This window comes from Mustela nivalis, assembly GCF_964662115.1.
Source record: "Mustela nivalis genome assembly, chromosome: 2".
NCBI classification, from domain to species: domain Eukaryota; kingdom Metazoa; phylum Chordata; class Mammalia; order Carnivora; family Mustelidae; genus Mustela; species Mustela nivalis.
Window position 1 is genome coordinate 131858692 of NC_139021.1, and position 27797 is coordinate 131886488.

Here is a 27797-nt window from a genome sequence, read left to right on the forward strand (position 1 = left end):
TCTCTTTCCCCTCCACTCGCCAGTTGGAGAGGACATGGCAGAGGACTCTGCAGGACCAGAGGGAAGGAGCCTCAGTCCCTTGACCACCCCTGCACCAGAGCCCCTTCCCTTCCTGGCTGGTCCAGTCTGCTACTATTGACCCCATATAAACTTCTATTGTCTGAAGCCGCTGAGCTGAGGGAGGGGGGGGTCCTGCTTTATCCCGACTCATCTACTTACTCAACAGCCCACTGTACTTCTCCACTTGAGGTCCCACACACCCCGAGGAAACATCTTGCCCCCAAACTCATCACCTGTATTACTGTCCTCATCAGAAATGCAGGCGCATCTTCCCTTTCTCTCTCAGCTTTGTCCTGGCTCCTGTCCCATCAGTTAGTCTCCTCCATGCCCACCCGTCCTACTTCACCCATCTTCTCCCCGACCTGGCCCCCGTGGAGCTGGTTCCCCAGCCCACCATCCTGCTCCTTTCCAATTCCCCTCCACTTAGCACTGCCCAGAACACACACGGCTCACACTTCCTTGTCCCAGCTCCTGCTGCTCTCCAACTGGAACACCCTGCCTGTGTCCAGGCCATCATGTGAAGACCTACTCTCCTCGCAGCCTTCAGCTCCTAAGACACCTTGAGGAGAACTTACCTGATCCCCTCTCCCTAAGGCCCTAGGACACAGCCCATCGCACTCATGGGCTGACACACCAGTCTCCCCAGAATGCCAAGCTCCTTGATACCCACTGGAAGGAATGTTCCCCTCCCACCCCCAGCTAAGTCAGCCCCCAGCCCTCATCCCCTGCTGCCACTACTTTACTATGGGGTTTCTCTCAAGCTAACTTTGGCCTCTGGACCATTCTGAAGCTGTGAAGAGGAGAACCACCATCACAGGAGTTTTCGTTGTCCAGTTGACACGCAACAGGCAGATGCTGGTAACGAAATATTCCCAGCAATTCTCTTGGCTTAGAGTTAGTCCCCCAGTCACCACCCCCACAATGGCATTCAACCTGTCAATGACCTCACAGTCATTTCTTGAGGGGGGACACGTGCAGGACCCTGGATATGCAGTACATGTTCTTGACTTGGAAGGCTGGTCTTAGCTCCTGGGGGCTGCCATGGTCTCCTTCATACCTTGAACTCCCCAACCCACCCTCAGGGCCTAGTACAGACCTGGATGCATCCTGGCTGCTCTGGGAGCCCTTACTGCCCAGCCAAGACCGCCACCTTCCGGGGGCTGTGAGCCCCGAACAGCGCTGACTGGCACCATGGCCTGAGGCCAGGCCCATCTGGCATGAGAGTATCCCCCGAGCTCACAGCCCCGCCAAGAAAGCAGGACAGAAAAGGTGTATTTCTGTGCCTGGTGGTTTCCTCTTCCCAATTCAACTTTTGCAACAATGAAGAAGAAAAAAGAACCTGATATATAGAAGCAGAGTTTCTCCTAGACATCCTCTTTATTCCCAACCCTCAGAGAGACACATTCTACCCCCATGAGATCCCTGAGGCCCATTTTATGGGCAGGAAAGTAAAGGCACTGTGGTGGAGTGCCGCTGGAGGTCAGCGACACCCGACTTACGAAGACCCACGAATCCTAACCTTCAGGGACTCCACCTAGGGATGCAGCAGATCCAGAAAGACAGTCAGGGCCGGCCTCTCTGCCAAGGGTTTCTAAGTAACACCACTGCTCTGGCGGCCAGCAGCCATCAGGAGACAGGGAACAGATGCAAAGCCGGGGCTGGCCCTGCCCTCCGCTGGCCTCCATCTCTCAGGACCAGGGCTGTTATGTGCCCGCACGGGGCTCCCCAGAAGGAGAAATAACACAGCTAAGTCTAGTGCCGGTGGGCAGACTGAGGTGAGGGCTCAAAGGGGCACCCCGAAAAAGGCTGCCAGGTTGGAGACCCATGGGGTCTGGTCCCAATTCCAGAGCTGAACAAGGTTGGGAGGGTGCGCCCTGTCCGCATCCCAAGGCCGCTCCTCGCTGTGGTGTAAAACAGGGGCTCTTCTCTCCAGAGGCCTGACGCTGCCTCACAGCTTGCTCCGCGGGGCCTCGGTCAGGGGCCGCTGTAGCCGCCACACCACCTTCACGGGCTCCGTGGCACCGTCCAGCTGGCGGAGGCCGTCCAGGTCCCCCGTCTGCCTGTACCACCACAGGGCCGGCTGCAGCACCGAGACGGGAATGCTGAAGTTCAGGTGAGGATAGGTGGCCCCTGTGTTATTGTCCCTGGTGTTGCTGGCTACGATGCCTGTGGAAGGGTCAAAGAGGAAAGGGGGTGTGAGCCGCGGGACAGACGGATGGACATACGAATGGGAGCTGAGGCCCATCCCCAGCCTGGAGCCTTGCCAGAATAGTACAGTCCCTGCCTGCCCCTCACCCAGCTTCTCAGGTCACTGCAAAAACGGTCCTCAGAACTAGGAAAGTCACCTTGGAGCAATGGTCATGACTGAAATACAAGACACGTTCAGATGTCGCCGGTGATTCCATGAGAGCTTTCTCTGCTCCCGGATGCAATCCAGGGCCCCGGCAGCCTCTGGCTCCTGTCTCTAGAGTCTTCTCCGATCTGCATCAGTTCCAGTCTTTCCCCACTGTTGGTGGCCTAGACGCTTAGAGGAGCACAGGTCAACTGTTCTGCAGAAGGTCCCTCACACTGGGGTCACCCAGTGTTTCCTCACGGTAAGTATGAGGTCTGACGTGCTTGGGAATACCATCCCGCACCCTTCTCCGGGCGACCCACTGGGAGATGGAGGATGTCTGTCGGCACGTCTGTGATGCTAGCTAACTTCCATCACTTGGCTAAGATGCTGTCTACAGGCTGCTCTACAGTGGGCAACAGACTGTGGGCAAGTGCCTACGAAACTTGGGGAAAAAGTGTTTCGCTGGGACACATAAAGGCTCAAGACAAAAAGAACCATCCGCACTTCAACACTGTGCTCTAACTGGTCAATCTGTTTCTCGCGGGGCTGTGAGGTAGGGATTCCACCAGTACTATGTGTTCCACAGCTGAAGAAGCAAGAGATTCCACTCCCGCTAGCTAGCACAAGGCGAGGCTCCTCATGACCTCAGAAGTAGGACCCCACCGCAGGGGTCCTAGTGCCGGCGTGCAGGTGGAGGGGTCCACATGTGCTCAGAGTTGGCTTTTTTTATTTTTAATGGATGGATTATTTTGTTTTTTATTACCAAAATTTTAAAATGGAAAGATTTAACAACCACATATTAAAAAAAGAAAAAAGGTCACAGTTGCTAGCGAATAGCTGCAGAATTGGGCCGTATTAACCCCACAGTCCTGTGTCAGGAGGCCGTGGGGTGCTAGAGTGGGGTTCCGTTCACCCCTGCGTCACCCCTGACGTTCCATTCCCTGCTGTCTTCACTCCCGTACTCATTCACTTGAACTGTGACTCTTGGACTAATCCAATTCCTGAGTGTCACAGATCCAACGAGGTGTGGGACTTATCTGAGGTGACAGGGTAGCTTAGTGGCAGAGAAGGAACCAGTACTCAGATCTCTTCCCTCCCTGCTCAGCCTCTGTCCCTCTCCGCCCTCAAGCGCACAAGCGCCTGGCAACTTTGGCTCACTACCTCTTGGGCCTCAGGCCCACCAACGTCCCAGGCCAAGGGTGGCTCCCGGGGCAGGATGCCCAGCACTCACTAGATGGCACTGAGGCTCCAGCAAGGACAAGGCTGGGAGAGGGCAAAGGGGCTGCTTACCCAGGAGGTCTCCTGTGCGGGTGGAGAAGAGGGGTCCCCCGCTGGAGCCGCCATGCACGGCACAGGTGGTCTGGAGCATCACTGGTCTGCCGTCCACCCGCACCACAGCGGACAGGATGCCTGAGGTCACCGAGGGCCCACAAGCGTGGCCGAAGATGCCGAAGCCCACCACACTGACAGCTTCTCCTGCCCGGGGAGAAAGGAGGGCGAATGCAGGGAGTCGCCTCTGCTCCCTGCCCTCTCCAAAGTCCCAAACCTGCCCTGCTGCTCAGATACTCCCGCCTCCAGGGAGTCGGCCCCAAGTCCCTATGGGAAGAAGCCAGGACATCCACTGAGCTCTCCGCACCCGCTCACCACTTGTTCCTGACATCAGGCTGTTCTGTGGCCCTCATGTCCCTGCTGGACCAGGGAGCTGCTTTTCAGGGTCCCTGGTACCCAGCCCTGTGCTCAATAAATGCTTGTGTGGGTGAAGCATCTGCCTTCAGCTCAGGTCATGATCCCAGGGTCGTGGGATCAAGCCCTCCATCAGGCTCCCTGCTCCATGGGGAGCCTGTTTCTCCTTCTCCCTGCCACTCTCCCTGCTTGTGATCTCTCTCTCTGACAAACAGATAAATAAAACCCTAAAAAAAAAAATAAAAATAAATGTTTGTGACATTAATACCCATCTCCTCCTAAGAAGTCCCTTGGTTAAAAAAAAAAAAAAAAAGTGGTCATCGCTTCTCGGCCTTTTGTCTAAGATCAACTGAAAAAAAAAAAGATGGTCATGACAATGACCAAGAACCTGCCAGTAACTTCCTTTACCAAGTGCTCGTGCATGGCAAACGCAGCTAATTGCTTTACAGGCAACGTCTCACCCACACCTCACAGTGCCCAGAAGCAGGGAACATTATCCCCATTTTCCAGAGGTGGAAACTGAGGCAGAGAATAAGGAGTTGCCTGTCCAAGGACACAGGGTTAGCAAGTGGCAGAGGAGATGCCCACTTGGAGACCTCAGGCACTCCCCAGGCAGTGTGCCACGCCACTGGGGCCTCAAAAGCAGAACAGCGCTCTGGCAGGCCTATGATGTTATAAGAGCCCCCAAGCTCAGCCCCTCCACAGGACACCGCTGCAGGGCCTCAGGGGGAAAAAAAAGGTGTGCCTTACCTTTCATGGGGACCCCACCACCCGCCCCCAACACACACACACCCACCGTGCCTAGGACCTGACGCATGCTGGGCACAAGCAGGGAAACCTCCAAGAGCAACCCAGCCAGAGTGCTCAAGGCAGGCTGACTTCATCCCAGACTCATGCCACTGTCATCATTCTGTCAGGGGCAAGGCAGGGAGCCCGCCTAGGGAACCGGGCCCCCGATCTAGAGGGTTCGAGTGCCCAGCACTTTGCTTCCTGAGGTCCGCCACAGACCAGAGGGCACCCTGTCCTTTACCTTCTTGGAAATGCTCAGCCAGTACCGGCAGGGGGACATCGTGTAGGTCCTCCTCCAGGCTCACTAGTGCTATGTCATAGGGACAGGTCTCCTGGGTGGCAAACACCACATGTCCCCAGATTGTGGCACTCCTAGGAGCAAGGGAAACAAAGTGAGTGCTAGCTTTCTGACCCTTCAGCGCTGGGAGGAAGCAAGGGGATGAGTGTGACTCTAGAAGTCATGGACTTGGGGGTTAACGGGTCTGGCGTCGGCCCTGACACGTGCCAGGCAGGCATCTCTGGGCACACCCCTCGGCCATCCTGGGATACTTCCAAACATAAGCTTCACACTTCTATGTAAGCTCCCTGCGTCTCACCATATTCCTAAGTCCTGACACCTGGACAGCGCTGTGGGCCAGCTCAGGTGTTAATGCCCTGTGCACCCCAATTCATTTAGTTCCCATCAAAGCCCTAAGAACCAGGCGCTGGTGTTACCGCCATTTGAAATGGCACATCTGAGGCCCAGAGAGGTTGAGTAACTTCCTCACGGTCACACGGTTAAGTGGCAGAAGCCAGGGCACACATTCCCAGTGTTTTCCTTCACGGTCTCATTGCAGGAAAATAATCCTGCCAGTTGGTGGGGCAGGCGCAGGATTTCAATGCTGTGTCCCTGTTTACATACATACATACACCCTAGCACATCTCCGCTCTCAGTGTGTCCCAGACTGTGTTCCAAGACTTTACAAGTCAACTCAGGGAGAGGCAGCATAGACTGGCTTGCCCGGGATCACAGAGGGGCTCCCGTCCTACATTGCAGTAAAAGCTTCCAGCAGACCCCATGGGCTCCCCAGAAACAAGTGTGTGTGTTGTCATGGGAGGCGGAGTGGACACCACTCCTGCTGGAAATCCTCATTACCCTCTTCCTTATAGCACCATGGCTGTCCTGCCGGCTGCCGGGGGTTGAGGGGAGGGGTTAACCCTGGAAATTCAGTAGAGGGATTTGGAAAGGCCTGGGCTGCAAGGCTGGGCTAAGCCGGGTACAGAACCTCAGGCATTAACAAAAAGATGCAATAGTGCTCTGCTCTTGCCTAAGTCTGGCACCTGGGAAGTCCCAGAAACAGACCGCATCCTAGAAACTAAGCCAGGAAGCTAAGGCTGCTGTCCCTGCTACCAGGCAAAAGATAGGAAAGGCGGCCAAGGGCCCTTTCCCTGCAGAGATGGAAGTGACTGAAGTCCAAACCTGGCTGCCTGGATCATCCAAAGATTGTTCCGGTGCAACTGTGGGCTCCGCCCCAATCCCACATTCTAACTAGGTGTAACTCCACACATGTAATTTTTACCGGGATGGGAAGTTCTGCTTAAGATCTAAGATAGCGATCAAGTAAGATTAAGAGGCTCCTCTCCTGACCCCAGGAAGGCAGCATTCTGGGCCTCTGAGACCTCACCACCCCTCTCAGGGGAGACAGAACAGGGTGGGGAAGTCACCATCCAAGGAGCCTAGTGGTGTGTGGGAGCAAAGCTATGAGACAGCAGAGTTCAGAAGGAATTCAAGCTGGGAGAGGGTGCTCAGAGACGCCCTCCCAGCCAGGGATACTGAGACTCTGTCCTGCCCCCCCAATCCAGAGCTGCCTGACATTTTTTTTTGCTCAAGCCCCGCTCACCCCCTGCCAAGAAGGAGGCCCCGAACGCCCTACATTAAGGTTGTGAACGCCAGAGGATGAGGGCAGGGCCTCAGGTCTCTGCCCGCGCTACGCCGTCAAAGCATCAGCATGACGCCAGAAGGCCTCCATTATCCTCAGAGTTACGATCCGAGACCCCCGGGGCGGGCAGAGTTGGGGCAACTTTGCGGGCCTTACTTAGGGGGCGTGGCGCGCACCAGGACCCTGGACGCCTCCCGAGGGGCCACATGTCGGCAGGTCACCACGAGGCGGGGCGCCACGGCCACTCCGGAGCCCCAGACGGTGCCGCACTCCACCAGCACGGCCGCAGCCGCCCACGGGGGGCCGGGGTCTCGGAGAGGCAGACCCCACGGCGCGCCCATCTCCTGCGGCAGGAGGGCGGCCAAGGCGCGGGGGCCTGGACCCAAGCGGCCGAGTGCGGCTCGGGCGGCGCGCAGGAGAGGGGCGGCAGCGCAGAGCAGCGTGAGGCCCACCCACTCGCGGGCTTTCCAGCAGAGGGGCGCGGCCACCAGCGCCACGAGCGCCCCCGCGGGCCGTGCCGCGAACACGCCGCCGCCCTCGGTGCCCGGCAGGCAGCGCGCGTCGGTGAGCAGCAGCGGGCCGGTGGCGTTGCTGAGCACGCCGCGGCTGAGCGTGTTGAGGAAGATGTCCGGGCAGAAGGCCCCGAACGGGGAGCCGCAGGCCAGCAGCGGCGCGCCCTTGGGCACGGCCCCGAGAGGCGCCACGGCCACGGCCGGCCCGCTCTCCTCCGCCGCCGCCGCCTCCTCCTCTTCCTCCGGCTCGGGCCGCACGCGCAGCAGCGCGAACCATCCCAGCGCTCTCAGCTGGTCCTCCTCCTCCTCCTCCGACACCTCGTCGTCCGGCGCCGCGTTCGCGAAGCGCCACTGCTCGGCCGCCTCGCCCCCGAAGAGGCGCGCGAAGTGGGCTCGGAAGGCCGGGCAGCTCAGCAGCAGTAGCAGCTCGGCGGGCCGCGGGGGCTGTAGGAGCCGCCCGCGGGGTCGGGCCGGCGGGTCGGGCTCCGGGCCGGCGCATTGGGGCGTGCACAAGCCGGGACGGCCTCTCTCCGCGCGGCCTGCGGGGCTCGCGGCTGCCGGACCCCACTGCACGTGCAGGCGCAGGTCGTCATCGCAACTGTCGCTGGGCAGGAAGGAGGCGCCGGCCGCGGTCAACGCCGCGCTCCCGGCCCGCAGGAAGGGGGTGAAGATGCCCCCGTGGCACAGCACCAGGTCCGGGCCGCGGCTCAGGATCACTCCGCTGCAGCTCCACGAGTCCGCCTCGGCCTGCCCAGCCCGGGAGGCGCTCACCACGCAACCCGCTTTCTCGGCCGCCCTCATGGAGGGCCCCCACTGCCGCGCCATGGCCTCCAGAACGATGCACACTGGGTTTCCAGAGGAACGACGGAGAGACAGAGATCCCCGGTCGGGCCCCGCGCGGCTCCCACTCAGCGTCACCCAAAGGGCCAAGCGAGACCTGCAAACACGGACTCCAGCCTTCCTCGTCGGACCCGATTGGCTAAGCCCCAACTTGCCCGCCCCCATTGGCTGGGCTCGGGCCGGGCTCTGATTGGCTGCCCAGGCTGACCCCGTCCCTTTCCCCGCCCCCAACCCCCCGCCCCCGCCCTCGACTCGTTGGTTCTGGGTGCCTGTGCCACCGAGGGGCCGGAGCAGTCCAGGAGGATAAACTCTGGGAGAGTGGACGGCGTGTGGTTTTACCGAGAGACGGGGTTTGGGCAAGACAGAGTACCTTTGCTGTTCGTTGGGCTGCAAGAAAAAGAATAGAAATGAGGGTTGACGTGGCTAGACTTGTCCAGGCAGTGATAGGACCTGAGTATCCGCTCAGGTCTAAACCATCGGCCTCTGGCCCCGGGCTTGATAAGCGCAAGGAAATCCTTGGCCCTTTGGCCGAATTAGTAATTTGAAATTACTAATTGAAATTGAAACGCAGCTCACAGGACTACATCTAGGAAGCTTTTGATGCCAAAGCCTGAGACAAAACGGGTGAAAACTGGGTTTGCGCAAAGAAAATTGCCCTTTAAAACTATGAACAGTAACTGAAGTAAAAATTTTCAATTCTACCACCCTGTACTTTGCAGTGTGCACTTTCCCCATACATTTATAACCACCACCTAGGATGTATCTAGGTTAGGGGCCCAACACACTTTCAGTAAAGGGCCAGAGCCTCAGTGAATAGCAGTTGAGGACCATAAACTCTCCAACGCCCAAGTCTGCAGTTGTAGTAGGCAAAACCTGAGGGAATGGATGCCTGTGCTCCAGTAGAAGTTTCCTTATGGAAACTGAAATTTGAATTTTATGTCACAAGACAGCATTCTTTTATCGCCGCCCCCCCCCCCCCACCACACACAGGTCAGGCAGCAGCCTGGAAGACTGTAGTGAATTATTTATGCACTTTGTTAAAAGATGATTCAATTACTACTTAAATTACATAATCTTTCTGCCTCAATTTCCGGATAAAACTAATGATGTTTTATCCAATAAGCCTGCTGGAGAAAGTTAAATGACCCATCATAGTATGAGGTGGGACTGAAATAAGCAGTCTTCCATAGCAGGCATTTTCTTTCGGCTCTGTGACACTGAAGATGCCTCGATCACAGGAAAATCTAAATCCCAACCTCCTAGCAATTAAGAGTTCCTTTCTCTCTCGAGTCCATTATTCTCCCTTAATGACGCTCAAGCCTCCAGCATGAACCATGATGCGTCAGGTTTTTCTGTTTACAGCACATTAAAAAGAGTCCCAAGTCACAGCCAGCAGCCAAGGTGAGACCCCTTGAGTGCTGGGTTCATTGACTCAGTCTGTACTTCTCATGTCCCACTCTAACTCAAACAACAGATATTATATATAAACATAGGACCCATGGCATCATTTTAGTAACAGGGACATTAGTTTCAACCACAAGATGCCTCTAACACTTTTTTTTTTAATATTTTATTTATTTATTTGACAGAGAGAAATCACAAGTAGGCAGAGAGGCAGGCAGAGAGAGACAGAGAGAGAGGAAAGCAGGCTCTCTGCTCAGCAGAGAGCCCTATGTGGGACTCGATCCCAGGACCCTGGGATCATGACCTGAGCCGAAGGCAGCAGCTTAACCCACTGAGCCACCCAGGCGCCCCTGCCTCTAACACTTTTAATACTTGGTCAAAAAGGACCTGTTGCATTTTACTTCCATTCTATTTGTCCCATTGCTTTAGTTTTAGAATCTCATTTGCGTTTTCTAAAAACAAAGTCCTACAAACCTGGTAAATGCACAAGCACACATTTCATTGCTTTCCCTGTTTTACCAAATGTAGCTCTCAACCGAATCCGATTTTGTATAAAATGGAGAATGGTAAACAGCTAAACTGGCCCCAGTCCTTACTAACGTGTTAATAGATTTTGCTAAAAAGAAGTACACCACCAGTCCTGGGATCACCAAATGTCTGAAGCCTCGAATGTACTAAGTTTATGACTTGCAATGAAATGTGTGAATTGGCCTAGCCCTTTTTTTTTTCTCCCAGTAGCAAAACTTGTTTCTCATCAGCTTTGTAAATATTTCTTTCCCTAAGTAGGAAACAACTTTTGCTTCATCACCCCCACCACACAAACAACAAATGTCAAGAAACATTCAAAACCAGAACAAAGCCTTGCAAATAAATGAAAAAATAAATGGCACAAGAAATCAAGTCTGTTTTAACTTTTTATTAAAATGCTTAGGATACAGATTGACTTTCTTTTGTAAATGACTGTTTTAATTAACTTTTCCTGAAATAGGACACATATGCACTCTGATAAAACAGAATGAAAAGTCTCAATTCATGGGAGTTCCTGTACAAAGCTCTGATCCTCTCTGTTAAGAGCCAAGATCCTCACAGCAGCTTCTTTTGCAATCTTTTCATAGGAACAGTGTTTTCTGTGGAGTAGGAAATAGACAGATGCCAGACTTTTCAATCCCCTCTTTCTCCAGTGGCCAAAGTAAACCACTTTCACAAAGAGCTGAGCTGTGTAGAATCCATAGTTTTTCTAGCTTGCTACGAAGGGGTCAAGGACAAAGAGGAAAAAACAAAACCAAAAACAAGAAAACTAGCGCTGCAATCATACTTCTCAAGTCTCTGGATAAAGAAGTATGGGTTACCTTTAGCCAAAGGAAATTAAAATTTTATGTTAACTACCTAGTTCATTCACCATTAGCTACATTTGTTCAGTTAAGGCTTTCACCCTTTCTAAACCAAGTTTTGTTGCAATCCAGCTATGCTTGCTAACAGAGGAAAGGCACGCTCTTCCCAGATTTATCCTTTACTGAGCCTCTGCATTTGTACCTGGCAGTGAGAAAGTATCCTTTCCTAATAGGTCAGTACTGAAGACTGACAGTGATAAGTCCATTAAAGAGTAACACTCCTACTCGCCCCTGGAATATTACCCACACTTCCCTACCCTCACATGAGACACCAAAATTCCACTGAATTTATTTCAAACCTTTGCATCATAATTTTGTTTTGAGGAAACTACTTGTAATCTCTCATTAAAGAAAAATGAAGACACCCACCCATTTTAAGAGAGGGTCTAAGATCCTGAAAATCCAATTTTACATATGGCACTAAAAAAAAGGAATGCTATAAAAATGATCATCACACGACTGGGCATGCTGAGGCTTTTATACTGAGCTCTTAATGACAAGTGACACTGGCGCAGAAAGAACACCACTACACGAAGTCCTCAGTTTCCCAGCTTATTTCTGGCATGGAGAAAGGCAATTTCATACCACAACCCCTCCCCCAAAAAGTAACCTAAAAAAGCGCTCATGAACATTCCCATAAAGAAGTCAAATCTTGCACATAAGAATTTTAAACCCCACTAAATAAATCTTTCCTGGATTCAAACAAATGCTACAAATGCCAGGTTTTTAAGTTCTCACTCACAGAATTAAAAGCCCTCCAACTGTAACTGCCCTATATGACTCACCTATCCCCAAAATGTTCTCCTAGACTCTGCAAAATTAACAGACACATGCCTGTAGTATAGGAGAACATGGGGGATGTTCTCTTTTGATGCAAAAGTCATTCTTTTTTATAACTGAAAATGAAAAAGGTGCTATGGAGAGATAAAAGCAAAGACTGCCTGAAATTTGTAGCTTTGTAAGTAATAATAAAATCACCACTCTGTACTGAACTCCTCCACAGCAAACCAACCATCTGCTGTACAAACCAGGTGAGGAATGACCCTGGCTGACCACAGTGGAAACCTGCTGCCGCCACCAGGCCGACCGGGCCCTCTCCTGCTCCTCTGTGCACAAGGTTGGCGCCACCTACCACAAGGCCGTCAGAGAGCCGGGGAGCTTTGGCTCACTGACCTGCTAACTCAACAGGACTAAGTTTACTCGACTGAGCTCTGGCCTCCAACATGTTTCATGTGCATAATTTCATGAAGAAGCTAAATGCCATTCACTAGACCAAAAAAAAAAAAAAAAGAGAAAACTCTGGACCAAGTAAATTTTGAACTCAGAAAGTTAGGAGGGACACCAATGACATTAACAACACTTTCTTTAAAAAATAGAATCACTTTCTTTGAAATCAACCACAGTGGTGAGACGTGTTTTTCTTTTCAGGTGCCCCAGGATGGCACACAGCTTTACCCAGCAAATCCTGCCAACTTCCAAGTCCCAGGATGCTGAGCTGCACCAGCACGTGAGGCAGCATTACCTCCCGACAGTGTGGAGAAGAGCACATGTCACCACTGGGCGATGAGAGAGCTGACAGAGACTCTTGGCTTCTCAACGCCAGACATGGCTGAAGAGCTTTCCTTGTTCTATTAGAAAAGTTCATGAGGAAGCTGTGAATAGGATCAGTCCAGAGAAGGAAAACTCTTTTATTTTCACTGTCCAAACATCAGTCAATATACTGGGAAAGCCAGCGGAAGCCCTCGCCGTAGCCTTGCCTCTTGAGCACGCTGCACATGAACACTTCCATGGGGCGGGCGTTCAGCTCCTTCAGGGTCACATTCCCCTAAGAGAGGCAAAACCAAGAAAGGCCTGTTAGCATCCCCGTGGTGGAAAAGCTTGAGAGGGTGATCACAAATCACTCTCTTTGTTCCTCAAAAGCAAATGGAAGTAGGAATTACTTATAAAAATGGGGTCAAAGCCATATAGATTACCTTCCCCAGAGCGTCATGCTTTCAAGACAAAATAAGCAGCATAGTGAAGAGCCTTTACTTTGAACACACCAGCATCTGGCAAGTTACTGCAGCTAACCAAGAAAAAGGCCACTAGGACCCACAGAACCAGCATGTTCTTTGATGGAGAGAAGTCCAAGACTCTTGGAAATAAGGACATTCTTGAGGCACCTGGCTGGCTCAGCTGGTTCAGCACCACCAACTCTTGGTTTCGGCTCAGGTCATAATCGCAGGGTTGTGAGATCCAGCGCAATATAGGGCTCCTCATTTAGTGGGAGTTGGCTCAAGATTCTCCCTCCCTCCGCCCCTCCCCCTATCATAAATGCTCTCTCTCTCAAATAAATAAATCTTTGGGGAAAAAAAAAAAAAAAAAGGAAGGGTGCTTGGGTGACTCAGTGGATTAAGCATCTGCCTTCAGCTCAGGTCATGATCTCAGGATACTAGGATTGAGCCCCACTTGGGACTCCCTATTCAGCGGCCAATCTGCTTCTCCCTCTTCCTCTGTCCCTCCCCTTGCTCATGCTCTCTTTCTGTGCACTCTCTCTCAAATAAATAAACTTAAGGAAAAAAAAAAAAAAGAACACTCTCATTAGCACAAACATTCAGAAATAAATTTTATCAAGGAATTTAAGAATTCATGTTGTATAACACTCATGCAGAAGAGGGGAAATTAAAGTCAGTGTTTCTAGAAAGAAATAGCTAATCAAGAAGAGATAACACTTAGAAATAAGAAACCATAAAAAGAAAAAAGGTTATCAGAGATCTCAGAAAAGGAAAATTTTTAAAACTGATTATGCCAAAACTTCAAGCTGAAAAAACCAGAATTCATGCTTAACTACTGCTGGTCTAGATTTTTTCTCTCAGAAGCACTGCAGCAAGCTCTCCTTCCAACTGGAAACAGCATATAACCTACTGATCCGGGAGACTCAGGTTCTATTCCTGGTTTTATCACTGACTTATTGTGTAGATCTGAACAAATCACTGATTTTCCTCATCTTCAAATTAGGGATCACAGTCCTACCTCGCTCAGCAAGAACACTGACGATAATCCAGTGCTAGGGTTTCAGTGTTTGGAAAGTGATCATGAATGATCACTCTTCTTCATAACCTGAAATCTCTAGTCAAAAATAAAACTGATTTCTGGTTACGGTGGCCTTCTTCAAAAAAGATTTCTCTGAATGAGATTTGAAAGAGAATCAGAAAATTCTTAAATTGGTAAGCCTGACTTTCCTCCCAATTTCTTCATCCTCATATACCTGAGGAAAATTTCCTCAGACAATGGTGAAAGAACAGGCTCCTGCCTTCACAGTGACTACAAATCACCTATGGCAAAACCAATCCTAGGCCTGGTTAAACTTCTGAAAGACAAGTAAAATCCAGATAGTAAAACATTAATTTTTCAAACACTGTGAATTTCCTTAATAATATGTCCCCTGATGATTTTTCTCTTACCTTTCCTGTGGTCTGTCCATAAAGCCCAAATATCTCACGGAGTTTTTCTTCACTGATCGCATCTGTTCTGTCAATCTTGTTACCCAAGATCAGGATTGGCACATTGGATATTGTTTCATCAGTCATTAGCGCCTAAAGACAACATAAAGGAAGAACTAGGTGAGAATCTATGAATGCCCACTAGATCATGAAAACCACCAGACCATCACTTGTCTACAATGAATCAAATGTAAAGAGAAATATCTAATAGTCTTTATACCTGAGCGATGATCTAAAAATCCTGACATTATACAACATTCTTAATGTTACGTAGAAGCCCCTAAAAATTACCTTGACATTAGGTAAAAATCCCCTAACAACTTCAAAACAATTGCAACTTAAGGCTGTGCCTATTTACAAGGCAGGAGAACTGCCTCAACCTTAACTCTGAGATAAATCACTCAACCACAGACCATCCTCGAGCTCTCCACTGAGCATGGTCCTAGAAGACTGAATGCTCTGGCTACAGAGTCTCAAGGAGGGCTACAGGAAGTCCCCGAGTGTACACTGAGTGCTCAGTGTGTGCAAAGCACTATCTCAGGCACTGAAAGGAGTACAAAAAGAAAGGTAAGACATATCCCTGGCCTCAAGAAATCCTCACTCTATGTTCATACATCTGTCAGCAAAGCAAAGCAAGTGTATGATTAAGTATCACAATGAACAGGGACAGAATACAAATACTGACAGACATTTGGGGAAATCAAATGGAAGGGAAAATGGTGGACTTAAGGAAAAGTCTTAGCAAAGTAGAGGACCCCAAACTAGGCTCTAAAAGAGGGGCAGGATTTGGATAGATGGAAAGGAGAAGGAAGAATATAAGCAATGGCTTTATGGTAGGAAAGAGTTCAGAAAGCCACATGGAGAATTGCCTGTCTTTGTATGTTGACACACAGTAATAACAGAATGGGAAGGCATGATCAACATTACGGTGCCAGCCTAAGAAGTTAGCTGCAACAGATCCTGAAGACCCCCAATCCAGAAATTAATAGACAGAATCTGTGTGTAAGGGGTTGCCTGGGGGGCTCAGTCAGTTAAGCGTCTGCCTTCGGCTCAGGTCATGATCTCAGGGTTCTAGGACCAAGACCCACATCCAGCTCCCTGCTCAGCAAGAAGTCTATTTCTCCCTCTGCCCCTCCCACTCCCACTCTCCGGGGGGAGAAAAAAAAAAATCTGTGCATTAAAAAAAACACAATGAATTCACACAAAGTATCTATGTGTGCTCAGGTAAGAGACAATGACCTAGCCTAAGATGACAGCACCCAAGGGACAGTGAGTGCAGCAGGCACTGTGAAGAAAGAAGTAAAGAGACTGATGTCTGGATGATAAGACAAGTAAGAGGGGCCTGAGCTGGCAGAGATTTTGAGCCTGGGAACCCAGTGCCCACTGACAGGAAAAGCTTGGAAAGGACAGTAGAACTGAAGAGATAATGAGCAACATACTTCTGACCATCTTAGGTTCCCGGAAGTGTTAGACAAAATCAGAGTAAGGATGTCATTCGTTGATTAAATACTAACCAGATGCTACTCTATGTCTGATGCTCTGCTAAATGCAAGCGTTTCACAAAGAACAAAACTAGGTCCCTTCTAAGTTCACAATCTGATGAGGACACCTACAAGAGAACCAGTAAAGACCAGAGACACTGATAAGGCCGCGAGTCTAAGTCCGAGAGGTCAGGGAAAGCTTCCTATAAGAGGTCAAGGCTGAACTCTGGGATCTCCTAAAGGACATTTTTTAATTTACCAGTTAAAGTGGGTGGGGGTCAGATGAGAAAGCCAGGCAGGGACATTTGTGCATAGTGAAGGAAGGACAAGTTGTTCTCTATGTTTGGAATGTAGTTCGAGGTAGGCAATAAAGAGAAAAGAAGCTGGAGAAATAAACAGAGGAAAGATCAGGAAAGATTTTATGTGCTATGCAAAAGACTTGTGGATTTTATCCAGAAGGTGATAGAATTCTATTAAAGAATATTAAATAGGCCAGTGATATGTCTGAAAAAGTTCCTTCTAGAATTTTAGAATGTGGCAGGGTGGTAGTGAAATCTCTGGTCATTCACAGTATCTGGACCGCATGTCCAGGTAGATGGTCGGGAAGAGTTCCATTCTTCCCGGGAGACTGGAATTGGCAGGTAGGTAGGCAGCATTATGTATGAGGCTGGACCTCAAGAGAGGTTTAAACAAGAGAAATCCATAGGGGAGTCACTGGCAAGTATTAGCCAGAGAGAGCACACCAAAACCAAGAATGCAAATGAGAGCTCAAAGAAAGAGAGAATGCCAATGACAAGAGGTCAAGTAAGAGAAGGAATGCCCTATAAATGATTCTACAAGAGACCAGAGCTATAGATTCACAATAAATGGGGCACAGGTTCAAATGGCCAGGAAGAAGAATGCAGAGAGACAGTTACAAATAAAATAAAAAGAAGAGGTGCAGGGTGACCCATTAGGGATTAACAAAGACAACATGACAAGAACTGTGAAGCCTAGCAAATGCTATGTTGAGGAAGGAGAAAACCTGACGGTATCAAATGCTGCCCATGACCCAAACTGACGACTGAGAAGAGACTATAAATGTCTGTGAAGTCATTCAGTGCGAGCGGGGCAGACACAGAGTGAGAACCCAGATTCAAACACATAAAGAACCCTTAATCTCTCTCTTTAGGTTTCACTCTGAAACAGGGACCATCTATGATATGTGAAGGGAAAACGCATTCACTATGCCAGGGCAAGAGGCACACTCTGGGGAGTGTAGGAGCAAATTGGACAAAGTCACCCTATGATAGATATAAACAAAGTTAACTTCCTCAAGTTCAAGCTGTTTCCTCAGGGCACTGAAAAGCAAGGTCTTTGGATGTAAAACACATTCTTCCTGTAACTAGGACTTTTATCAAATGGTAACTGGAATGCTGAAGTACTGGCACTACTGACCTATATTCCTTAAAAGAAACAGAGGCCAAGAAAAGAAAAAATATAATCGTACATTTAGCTCAACTTTGGATTCCATGAGGCGAGGATGATCTGCACAGTCGACCAGAAAGACAATCCCATTAATTGCTGGGAGGTAATTTTTCCAAACGCGACGTGCTGGAAGACAAAGTTTGTAGTTGCGTTAATTTTTTTTTTAAGTATTTTGAAAAATGTATCTGTTTTTTTGTCCTAAAATGGGCAAACCTTGGCTTGGTTTCAATAGCATTCAATTCCATATGGATTCTCCAAGTCCCAACCAGAATTAAATCAGAACAAGTACATATATATATACTCTGATATTCCACGAACCTGATTTTTTTCAGATTAAAAAATCAAGGTTTTCTGCCTGATTTTCAGAAAAACTGCAACATCTGGCAATCCCACACATACCTGCCCACATGTCACTGATCAGCTGGAACTAAGTCCCCCCTTAGATGAAATCTGGGCTCTTCATTTGGCAAAGTTTCCACCACTCCCTACTGTCTGAAACCCAGTCACTTTGACTCACCTTAAATGACCAACCTCACCCCTAAAACCAAATTCATCAAGATGCAAATTACCTGTTCAGACACCATTTAGTCCCAAGTTAGTTCCTAACTAACCAATGTGTACGTGTACTGACACACCCGCTCCATCCACTCTCAGGAGATGGGGCCTGACAGGTGGTTGAAGTTCCCAGGCAATTACCTCACTCTCCCATACTTAACCCAAGAGGCCTTATAAATTTTATTTATTTTTTTGCTTATGCCATGAAGTGATAATGGTTTGGGAAGCAATACTTTAATTATATTATCATTTCTAAGCCATTCATTTCTACTACTTTCACTGGGATGAGTAACAAAGCATATCCACATCAAATAGTTAATAACCGTTACCTCTAAAGAGTGTGATAGGGAGAAGCTAGGGAAACTTTCACTCTTTGCTTTCCATATTCATATGCTGAGTGTATATTCAATTTGTTATATGGAGCCAGAACTACTTTTTTTTTTTTTTTTTAAGTTCTCTCTGTACCCAACCTGAGGCTTGAACTCACGACCCTGAGATCAAGAGTTGCATGCTCTTCTGACTGAACCAGTCAGGCACCCTAAGCCTGGCCTACTTTTATAAGTTAAAATTTATACGTTTTTTTTTTTAAAGGAAATCTCCAAATATATAGCATTTTAGTAATTTTTGTAAAATGGTGACTAAGTTATTAAGATAAAGTAATTTGTTAAATAAATTTTCCTCAAACCAAACAAAAAACTACACGTAACACATTCCTCCCCTTCTTAATCTATCAAAACTTGAAACCTAAATTTATCACACCGAATACCACCCTAAATCTCAGTTTAGGGGTCTAAAAACATCTTTCCTACATTCTCAAAGTGGTCTCAGTTCAGTTCTTACAACTGTATTACCCTGAATTTCAATTTGTAAGCAGTTACAAATCCTTTTGAAAGAAGCAAAAAAGCCACCATACACCCATTCCTACCCAAATGAAAACAATACAAGCTCATTACAGAAAAAAGGACACAAGATGATCTATAATCCTCCATCGAAACATACCTACTGCTAATATTTTTGTATATATTTGTTCAATCTTTTTTCTGTACAAGTATTTTATGTGATTATGATCATACTACATATGATTTAGTGGGATATAAATATTAAGTGACTAAAATAAATGTAATTATGTCAATGAAATCGCTGACTACAAAATCATCTGGATCACTCCTTAGATTTTCAGTTAAAATTACTTGGCTCAAAAATGGGGAACCTGGGGGCACCTGGGTGGCTCAGTGGGTTAAGCCTCTGCCTTCGGCTCAGGTCATGATCTCAGGGTCCTGGGATCGAGCCCTACATCGGGCTCTCTGCTCAGCAGGAAGCCCGCTTCCTCCCTCTCTCTCTGCCTGCCTCTCTGCCTACTTGTGATCTCTGTCAAATAGATTAAATAAATCTTTAAAAAAAAAAAAAAAATGGGGCACCTGGGTGGCTCAGTGGGTTAAAGCCTCTGCCTTCGGCTCAGGTCATGATCCCAAGGTCCTGGGATCGAGCCCCGCATTGGGCTCTCTTCTCCGCAGGGAGCCTGCTCCCCTCGCCCCTCTCTCTGCCTTCCTCTCTGCCTACTTGTGATCTCTCTCTCTCTCTGTGACATAAATAAATAAAAGTTAAGGGGCACCTGGGTGGCTCAGTGGGTTAAAGCCTCTGCCTTCGGCTCAGGTCATGATCCCAGGGTCCTGGGATCGAGCCCCACATCGGGCTCTCGGCTCAGCGGGAAGCCCGCTTCCTCCCTCTCTCTCTGCCTGCCTCTCTGCCTACTTGTGATCTCTGTCAAATAGATTAAATAAATCTTTAAAAAAAAAAAAAAATGGGGCACCTGGGTGGCTCAGTGGGTTAAAGCCTCTGCCTTCGGCTCAGGTCATGATCCCAAGGTCCTGGGATCGAGCCCCGCATCAGGCTCTCTTCTCCGCAGGGAGCCTGCTCCCCTCGCCCCTCTCTCTGCCTTCCTCTCTGCCTACTTGTGATCTCTCTCTCTCTCTGTGACATAAATAAATAAAAGTTAAGGGGCACCTGGGTGGCTCAGTGGGTTAAAGCCTCTGCCTTCGGCTCAGGTCATGATCCCAGGGTCCTGGGATCGAGCCCCACATCGGGCTCTCGGCTCAGCGGAAAGCCCGCTTCCTCCCTCTCTCTCTGCCTGCCTCTCTGCCTACTTGTGATCTCTGTCTGTCAAATAAATAAATAAAATATTTAAAAATAAATAAATAAATAAATTTTAAAAATGATTACTTGGCTAAAAAATTAAAAATACCAATATTCTATTCTTTTAACTATGCTTTTAAAAAGCTATATTTAATTCAACCTAATACAATGAATGCTCCAAAAGGAAACTTCTCAACTCAATTTAATAACAAATGAATAAATCTGACAGAATTTCAATATTTTTCCTACTTTGCAGAGTATTTATTCCCACATCTTAAATGTTTGACTCCTAAGCCTAAAGTCTTGCCAAATGTAAAGTAAGTGCCCATCAGAAAAAGTTGCTCTGGTCTACATATCTCCAAAACCCACACAAGATACCTGATAGGAATCTAGGAACCAAATAGACATGGCCTGCATAAGGCAAAAGGTACTACAAAAACAGTAAGGTAGAAGGAAATGTTCTACCAACCACCCCATATGGACAGAGTATACTAAATAGATGAGAGTGGTCACAAGTATATCCCTGTTAGCAGCGCCTGGGTGGCTCAGTCAGTTATACCTCTGCCTTCGGCTCAGGTCATGATCCCAGGATCCTGGGATCTGGCCCCAAATCCGGCTCCCTGCTCAGTGGAAGCCTGCTTCTCCTTCTCCCACTCTCCCTGCTTATGTTCCCTCTCTCACTGTCTCTGTCATATAAATAAATAAAATCTTTAAAAAAAAAAAAAAGTATATATCCCTGTTATTTTTTACTTTTTTTTTAAGATTTTATTTATTTATTTGACAGAGATCACACATAGGCAGAGGCAGGCAGAGAGAGAGGAAGGGAAGCAGGCTCCCCGCTGAGCAGAGAGCCCGATGTAGGGCTCAATCCCAGGACCCTGGGATCATGACCTGAGCTGAAGGCAGAGGCTTTAACCCACTGAGCCACCCAGGCGCCCCTCCCTGTTATTATTTTTGCAACTTTTGACAAATTTGAAATTATTTACAAATAATAACAATTTTCTACATACTTACACTCCATTGAATAAAGGATATAAAAGAGACATGATTAAATTTGTTATTGTACTAGATCTTGCTCAAGAGGAAAAATGCTATAAAGGAGATTATGAAGACAACTGACAAGAAGAGAAATATACACTACATAGTAGATAAAAATAACACTTCCTAGGTTTGATAACTTACTATGTGTTACACAGAGATTAATAAATTAGAGCAAAAGGTATAAAGGAGTAGAGTTCTCTATATGCAATTTTTGGTAAGTCTGAAAGTACTTAACAATTTTAAGTAATAAGAGCTCAATCATAATTTAATCATATTTTAAAAAGGAAAAAATGTCACACTGCTTAAAAAAAAAAAGAGGGAATAAAAAGAACCATAAGTTAACAGCATTCTTCCATTCTCTTACCTTGCTCATGCCCACCAAGATCAAAAGTTGTAAACGTCATTCCAGCAATTGTCAGCTCTTCTGATGCTGAAAATTGTCAAAACAGAAAAAAGACATAAACTCCTCCATCCAACAAGGCCCAGCTCCCAGTACTGTAAGCCAATACAAATGCAAAACTTAATGAAGCTTTTACCTTGGAAAGAAAAGGATACAAGGATGAAAACATTCTTAAATTATTCTAAAAAGCCAAGTTTCTTTTTCTCCAAAGTCTGTCTGCTGCTTCTTAGTAGATATGGGAGATGTGTCCCCTTAGAGAACTAGTGAGAACTGATACTGAGAGTCCCAGAGGGTTAGATTTAGGGATATGTGACCTGAGTGTCCTACAAGGAATTTTTTTTCAAGTGAGTTGTCTTTTGAAACCTCAGTTAATACAAGAAATGAGTCAACTGGGGATTCATCCTTAAACCATGACAATGACCTTCAAGTATCAAAAGGTCACCTGGTATTTTCAAACCTACTCGGATGTAATGTTGGAACATGTTGGCCCAATCGGTCATCTTTGAGCATGTGTAGAAGAGTGGTTTTGCCTGCATTGTCCAAACCCAAAAATACAAGTTTTCCAGATTTCTTGTAGAGTCCTAAAAAAGAAAAAAAAATTAACATAATTTTGCTTTCTACTTACCAAAGGCTGTTTGTGTTAGATCGTTGGACGAAATGTACAAAGTTTGAAACCTATAATATATTTCAAGGAAATGGTTTTACCTAGGAACTGGAGCACACTGCTGAAGCCATTGTAGATCCACTCAAAGATGAAAGACATTATTAATGCTTACTACCTGTATAAAATATGAAAGCAGCAAACATTAGCTTTCTGAATGCTAGTATAGTTTCAGAGAAGTTAACTTTTATTCTGTAGCTCTGATGCATGTTTATTGTCCCATGTTTTCAGGCATAAGATAATAAAGATTTTGCACCCTGGAGGGAAGTCTCTGGGGTCCTCAGATCTGTACAAAATCCTGGTTTTCTGTCAGTTTTCATTCTATGATACTCTGAGGGCTAGGAGTTAAAGATACACTTTCGGGGCGCCTGGGTGGCTCAGTTGGTTAAACAACTGCCTTCGGCTCAGGTCATGATCCTGGAGTCCTGCTTCTCCCTCTGACCTTTCCTCTCTCATTCTCTCTCTCTCTCTCTCTCAAATAAATAAAAATAAAATCTTTAAAAAAAATTTTTTTAAATACACTTTCATCTTTTACTGTGTAACTTTCTCCTCCAGGCAGCTGCTCATTCACATTCCCTAGATACACCACAGCTATTACCAATTAGTAAAACCTCTAGGAAATGAATCCTATCAATAATCTAGATCAAAACATCACATCGATACACTAAACAGAAAATAAGAATGAAAAGCGTATTAATCCTTCCTTGTAAACAGCTCTAAAACACGGTTACCAAAATCCCAATGGCTGACATGATTTGCCCTGCCCCACTTACCAATGACAATTCTTTTTTTTAAAGATTTATTTATTTGAGAAAGAAAGAGAGCTTGTGGGAAGTGAGGAGGGGCAGAGACAGAGAGAATCTCAAGTAGACAACCCAATAAGCAAGGAGCCCTGAGCTCATGACGTTGAGCTGAACCAAAAGTTGAAATCTTAATCAACTGAGCCACCAAGGCGCCCCACCAATACCCTTTCTTAAACAATATTTATTTAACCCCTCTTGCAGATTTGTGCCTCGACTTATAAAAAGATATGATATCACTATTTTGGAGAGACATTAAGAAATAAGATCATCTTTTCATAATATGAGTAACCAAGACATAATTACCATTTTACAAACAGTGATTTTCTTAAAATAAGAGTACTTATTTAGGGCATAGAAATAGGTTCCTAGCCAAGTACACACCCTAATTAGTACTAATAGTAGGACCACTTTTCATACTGTTTTCCATAAGCCTAAACAAAACAAAAGATCACCCAAAGCTACTAGAAAGTCTACACACACTGGTAATGAGCAAGAGGACCTCTGAAAGAAGTTAAGAAGGGAAGATCTAAAGCCAGTGCTAGTGTCAAAGTTTCTGAGGTTCAGCATTTCCTGGTCACTGAACTTTTGCCTCAGTATCTCAGATTTAATGCAGAAAAAAAAAAAGAAGAAGAAGAAGAAGAATCCCCCACTTTCACTCCTCTTTATCAGCAAGAGCATATCAACACAAGGCTATGGTAGATGTGACCAACTGTTATCAAATGCAACTTTCATGAACTTTTGTTTCTTTTACTAGTGACCTTAACAGGGTTATCCACAAAAACCCACCCATATTCTTCCCTCAAAGAATGCTACACTGGGTGCCTGGGTGGCTCAGTAAGAGGAACTGTGACTCTTGATCTTGGGATTGTAAGTTTGAGCCCCAAATTAAGGGTAGAAACTACTTAAAAAACTAAATGTGAATATATATATATATATATACATATATATATACACACACACACACGCACATATATACACACATATATTTAATATACATATACATATATATGTGTGTGTGTATATATCATTCTTTTTTTCTGTCCAGTGACTGAGTTGGTTTTTTTGTTTGTTGTTTTTTTTAATCAGGCCTGGGCACCTGGTGGCTCTGGGCACCTGGTGGCTCAGTCTGCTAAGCGGTTAAACAACTGCCTTCATGGTTCAGGTCATGACTCCCGGATCCTGGGATCCAGTCTTGCACTGGGCTCCCTGTTCAGTGGAGAGTCTACTTCTCCCTCTGCTGCCCATGCCCCACCCCCCATCTTATGCTCACTCCCTCCCTCTCTCAAATAAATAAATAAAATCTTTAAAAAAAAAATCAGGTCTGACTATAAACTTTAGGGGCTTCCTAATGCTTGTTTTCTATGGCTCTTATCATGGAAAGCCAAATGAGGCTTGGGAGTTTGGGTGAGAGCAGAGGCTAAGACAAAAGCTTTTGCAAAAAAAAAAAAAAAAAAAGAAAGAAAGAAAAAATAATACTAACTGTGGGGTTTTTTTTGCCCTTTTCAGTAACATTAAAATATATTTTGGCAGGGTGCCTGGTGGCTCAGTTGGTTAAGCATCTGCCTCTGGCTTGGGTCAGGATCCTGGAGTCCTAGGATTGAGCCCCACGTCAGGCTCCCTGCTCAGCAATGAATCTGTTTCTCCCTCTCCCTCTGCCATCCCCCCTGCTTATGCTCTCTCTCTCTCTCTCAAATAAATAAAATTTAAAAATATGTATATTAATATTAATATATATTACATATATTTGGGGAGGACAGGGACCAAATTTAGCATGTTAAATAATTTGTCTGATAACTTAGTCGGCACTTTAAGAAGTTTAATGACTTAAATACACCAACAAAGCTCCTGTTTTTAAGTTTCCACTGTAGGTAAGTAAAAGAACAATGTGCCTCTTCTCTGCAATTCCCCCGAACCAGTCATCTCTCCCTTCTACTTTTCTCACTCTACAACCTGGAGAAGTGAGGCTCACCTTTACAGAGAACCTCTCTTTAAGATCCCTCCCACTCTGATCACTCCTTTAAAACCCACTGTTACATATTCATTTGTACACACAGGGTTGCAGTCAACACTTCTACAGACTCTTTGTAAAGTTTTACCATACCATTTTAGAATTCTTCCAAACTCAATGAATTCTCCAAAGGTGACAATGGGAAAACCCCCACGTAAGGAATTTTATCATGGTAACTGAATTAGTTCGATTTTCCAATTTATCTTCCCTTGACATTCCTGCTTTAATTAAAGGTCCCTCCAAAATGATCGATGGAAAAGTGCTTGAAAAAACTCTTCAGGTGATGTTAAAAAAATAATAAAAACCATTACTGGACCCAAAGTGTTGTACTGTATTGTTGTACTTTATTTCCATAGTTAAGTAAATGGCTTTGATGGTTCCTCCATCCTTGCAATCTTAGGGTTTGTAACCCTCGTGAGCAGTTCTACAGTTTTATACAGTGCCTGCACATATATCTCATTTCGACCTCACACAAATCCTACTGGGCAGGGGTCCTTAGCCTTCGATAACAAGACAAGGACGCTGACACTCCTAGGTCAGCTGGCTGAACCAAAACTGCTCAGCTAAAGAAGTCTAAGTGCCAAAACTTAAACCTTCCTTTTAAAATGCCAAAGCTAAAGCTCTTCCTGTTAATATTACATAAAATTCCATTCAAAATCACAAAATTGCTTTTTAAGAAACATAAAACTTCCTTAACCTACCTGCTAAACAGATGATAATCTTTCTAAGTTTCCTTCCTTACAATTTATCACACCTTCTGAATGGTATTTTAATAACTAGCATTCTATTTATCTCCTACTCTTGATCCACTCTACCACCTTATGGCATCTTGTGGCCAAATTGGCATACTCTAAAATTTAAGAACTCTAAACTACCAGCAAAGCACTGCCAATGTACCCCAAACTAAAATTTGCCAATTTCAGGACTCACATGAGAATGAAGTAAATAAAAAAGAAGAGCACTAGCCAATGCTGACCATTAGCCAATAATGTATGCATTACGCTCTCTATATACTCATTATTTCTTAGGCATACTCTTTACAACTTGGAGACACCATTCCTGACAGATCTGGGAGAGCAGGCTGTTGGTTCTTAGCTAAGAAACCAAGCTTAGCTGCAGCATAAATACCAAAGGTCAAGCCCCCAGGCAAAGCACCACAGGTCCTTTGTCACGACCTAAGCAGATGGGTCGAGGTAAAGAGAAAAGACAAGAGCAGGGGAGATTAGTAACCGAGACAATTTAGTGCCAGCCCTCACAAGTGCACTCCCGGCCTCTCCGATAGAATCATGAAGAAAACACTAATCTATACAAAATGCACTCGAAGGAATTTTTCCAGGCACTGAAAAGAGGAAGGAAGAGAGGAAGGTGGAAGAAAAAAATACAGGGTTCGAGGCCCAGGGCATCAGACCATAACAGAGCTGAAAGTCGGGAAGGGGGTGCGCACAGGTCTGGGAGTCAGGAGATCCGGTTCGAGCGCTCCTCTCGTTATCTGTGGGGCCTTGGCCAATTCAGTGCCTCCCGAGCCTTATTATTCCCCCACACCAAGGACTGTCATCAAGGACCCCCACCAGCCCGACCCAGGGCTGTGAGGCTCCTCCGAGACGGGATGTGAACCCGTTTCGCAAACCTGAGCGCACAGTACAGACAAGAAAACTGTTATCCCGCCCAGCAGCTGCGGGACCCCGAAAGGAATGCAGATCGATCCGACACCCCAAGGGCTGTCAGGAAACGCAGCAGACCGGCCAAGTCGGCCCGTCCCCACCCAGAACCAGCCCCGCGGCCCCACAGAACCGCCTGCGTGTCACTTCCCCCCCCTCCACACACACAGCAACCCCGCCTGAGCCGGCCTCCGCCCTGACCCTCCCCACCGTCCGCCCCAGCCCCTCGCGTCCCTCGGCTCCTTCCTTCGCAGCAGCCCCCCCCCCCCAACTCACGGCCAAGGGGGCTCCTCCGGCGGCGGCGGGCGGCTTCGACCCTCCCTCACAGCACACAGCCCAGCAGCACCCGGGACCGCCAGCTATTCGCCGGATATACGTAACACCCCCTCCCCCGGGACTTCCGGGAGCGTACTTGCCCCCCGCCCCCTCGTAGCGTCACGGCGCTCAGACACGCCGGGACCTCCTACCGATGACTCGGGCGCGGAGGGGCGGGTCTGAGGCGTGCAGAGCGATCCCGGGGACGGGCCACGTTTGACTCCGCCTCCCACCGTCCGGAGGGGCGGGGCGCGCGAGACGTGGCAGGGCCGCGGCTCCAGGGGCGGAGCAGGAGGCTGGAGTCTCGAGTGCTCCCAGACGCGCTGGATCTCTGCTTCTAGTCCGACTGCCGTCGCAGACGGTCGGGCCAAATCGGGAGCAGCGACAAGTGGCTAGGTAGGTTCTCAGAGCGAAGAGTTGCCCCGACAGCCCTCGACATAGGGTGCATCCCAGAAAGCCTTTGCTTTCAGTCACCGTTTTCTGCGACAGCCTGTGTTTTGGAAGAACAGCTAATATTCATTGAGCCCTTAGGTTCCCCGCAGTGCACTGAGTACTTGGCATGCATACCCCCAGTATTTGACCTTGATAACAGCAGATGAAGCAGATTTATTTTTCCCCCTTTTGCAAATGAGAGAATCAAGGTTCAGAATAGTCCAGTAACCAAGCCCAAGTTCATAGGCTAGGAAGTGGCAAAGTGGCACATTAGCTCCTACTCTGCCATCTTTCCCAAGCATTCTCTCATTTAATTCTGAAGACAGTCCTATGAGATTGGTATTACTCCAATTTTACAGATAGGAAAACTAAGTCAAGTGACAAGATGAATGATGTTTTTGGATAGTAAAACCCAATACCAGAAACAT

At 47.2% G+C, this 27797-nt stretch overlaps 2 protein-coding genes across 2 annotated transcripts; both read right to left on the minus strand.

Moving 5' to 3' along the window:
• Window positions 1–1418: 1418 nt before the first annotated feature.
• TYSND1 (trypsin like peroxisomal matrix peptidase 1) lies at window positions 1419–8283 on the minus strand. Its single transcript, XM_082715477.1, has 4 exons — window positions 6943–8283; window positions 5109–5239; window positions 3686–3871; window positions 1419–2226 (listed from the first exon to the last, which is right to left on the minus strand). Exons 1-4 carry the CDS (start codon window positions 8121–8123, stop codon window positions 2009–2011), a joined length of 1716 nt encoding a protein of 571 aa, XP_082571603.1. The 5' UTR covers window positions 8124–8283; the 3' UTR covers window positions 1419–2008.
• A 2160-nt stretch (window positions 8284–10443) lies between these two features.
• SAR1A (secretion associated Ras related GTPase 1A) lies at window positions 10444–27072 on the minus strand. The gene is made up of 7 exons (XM_082720134.1): window positions 26899–27072; window positions 22198–22271; window positions 21954–22073; window positions 21457–21522; window positions 17386–17489; window positions 14377–14508; window positions 10444–12758 (listed from the first exon to the last, which is right to left on the minus strand). The coding sequence occupies exons 2-7, from the start codon at window positions 22253–22255 to the stop codon at window positions 12642–12644; spliced, it is 597 nt and encodes a 198-aa protein (XP_082576260.1). The 5' UTR covers window positions 22256–22271; window positions 26899–27072; the 3' UTR covers window positions 10444–12641.
• Window positions 27073–27797: the final 725 nt, after the last annotated feature.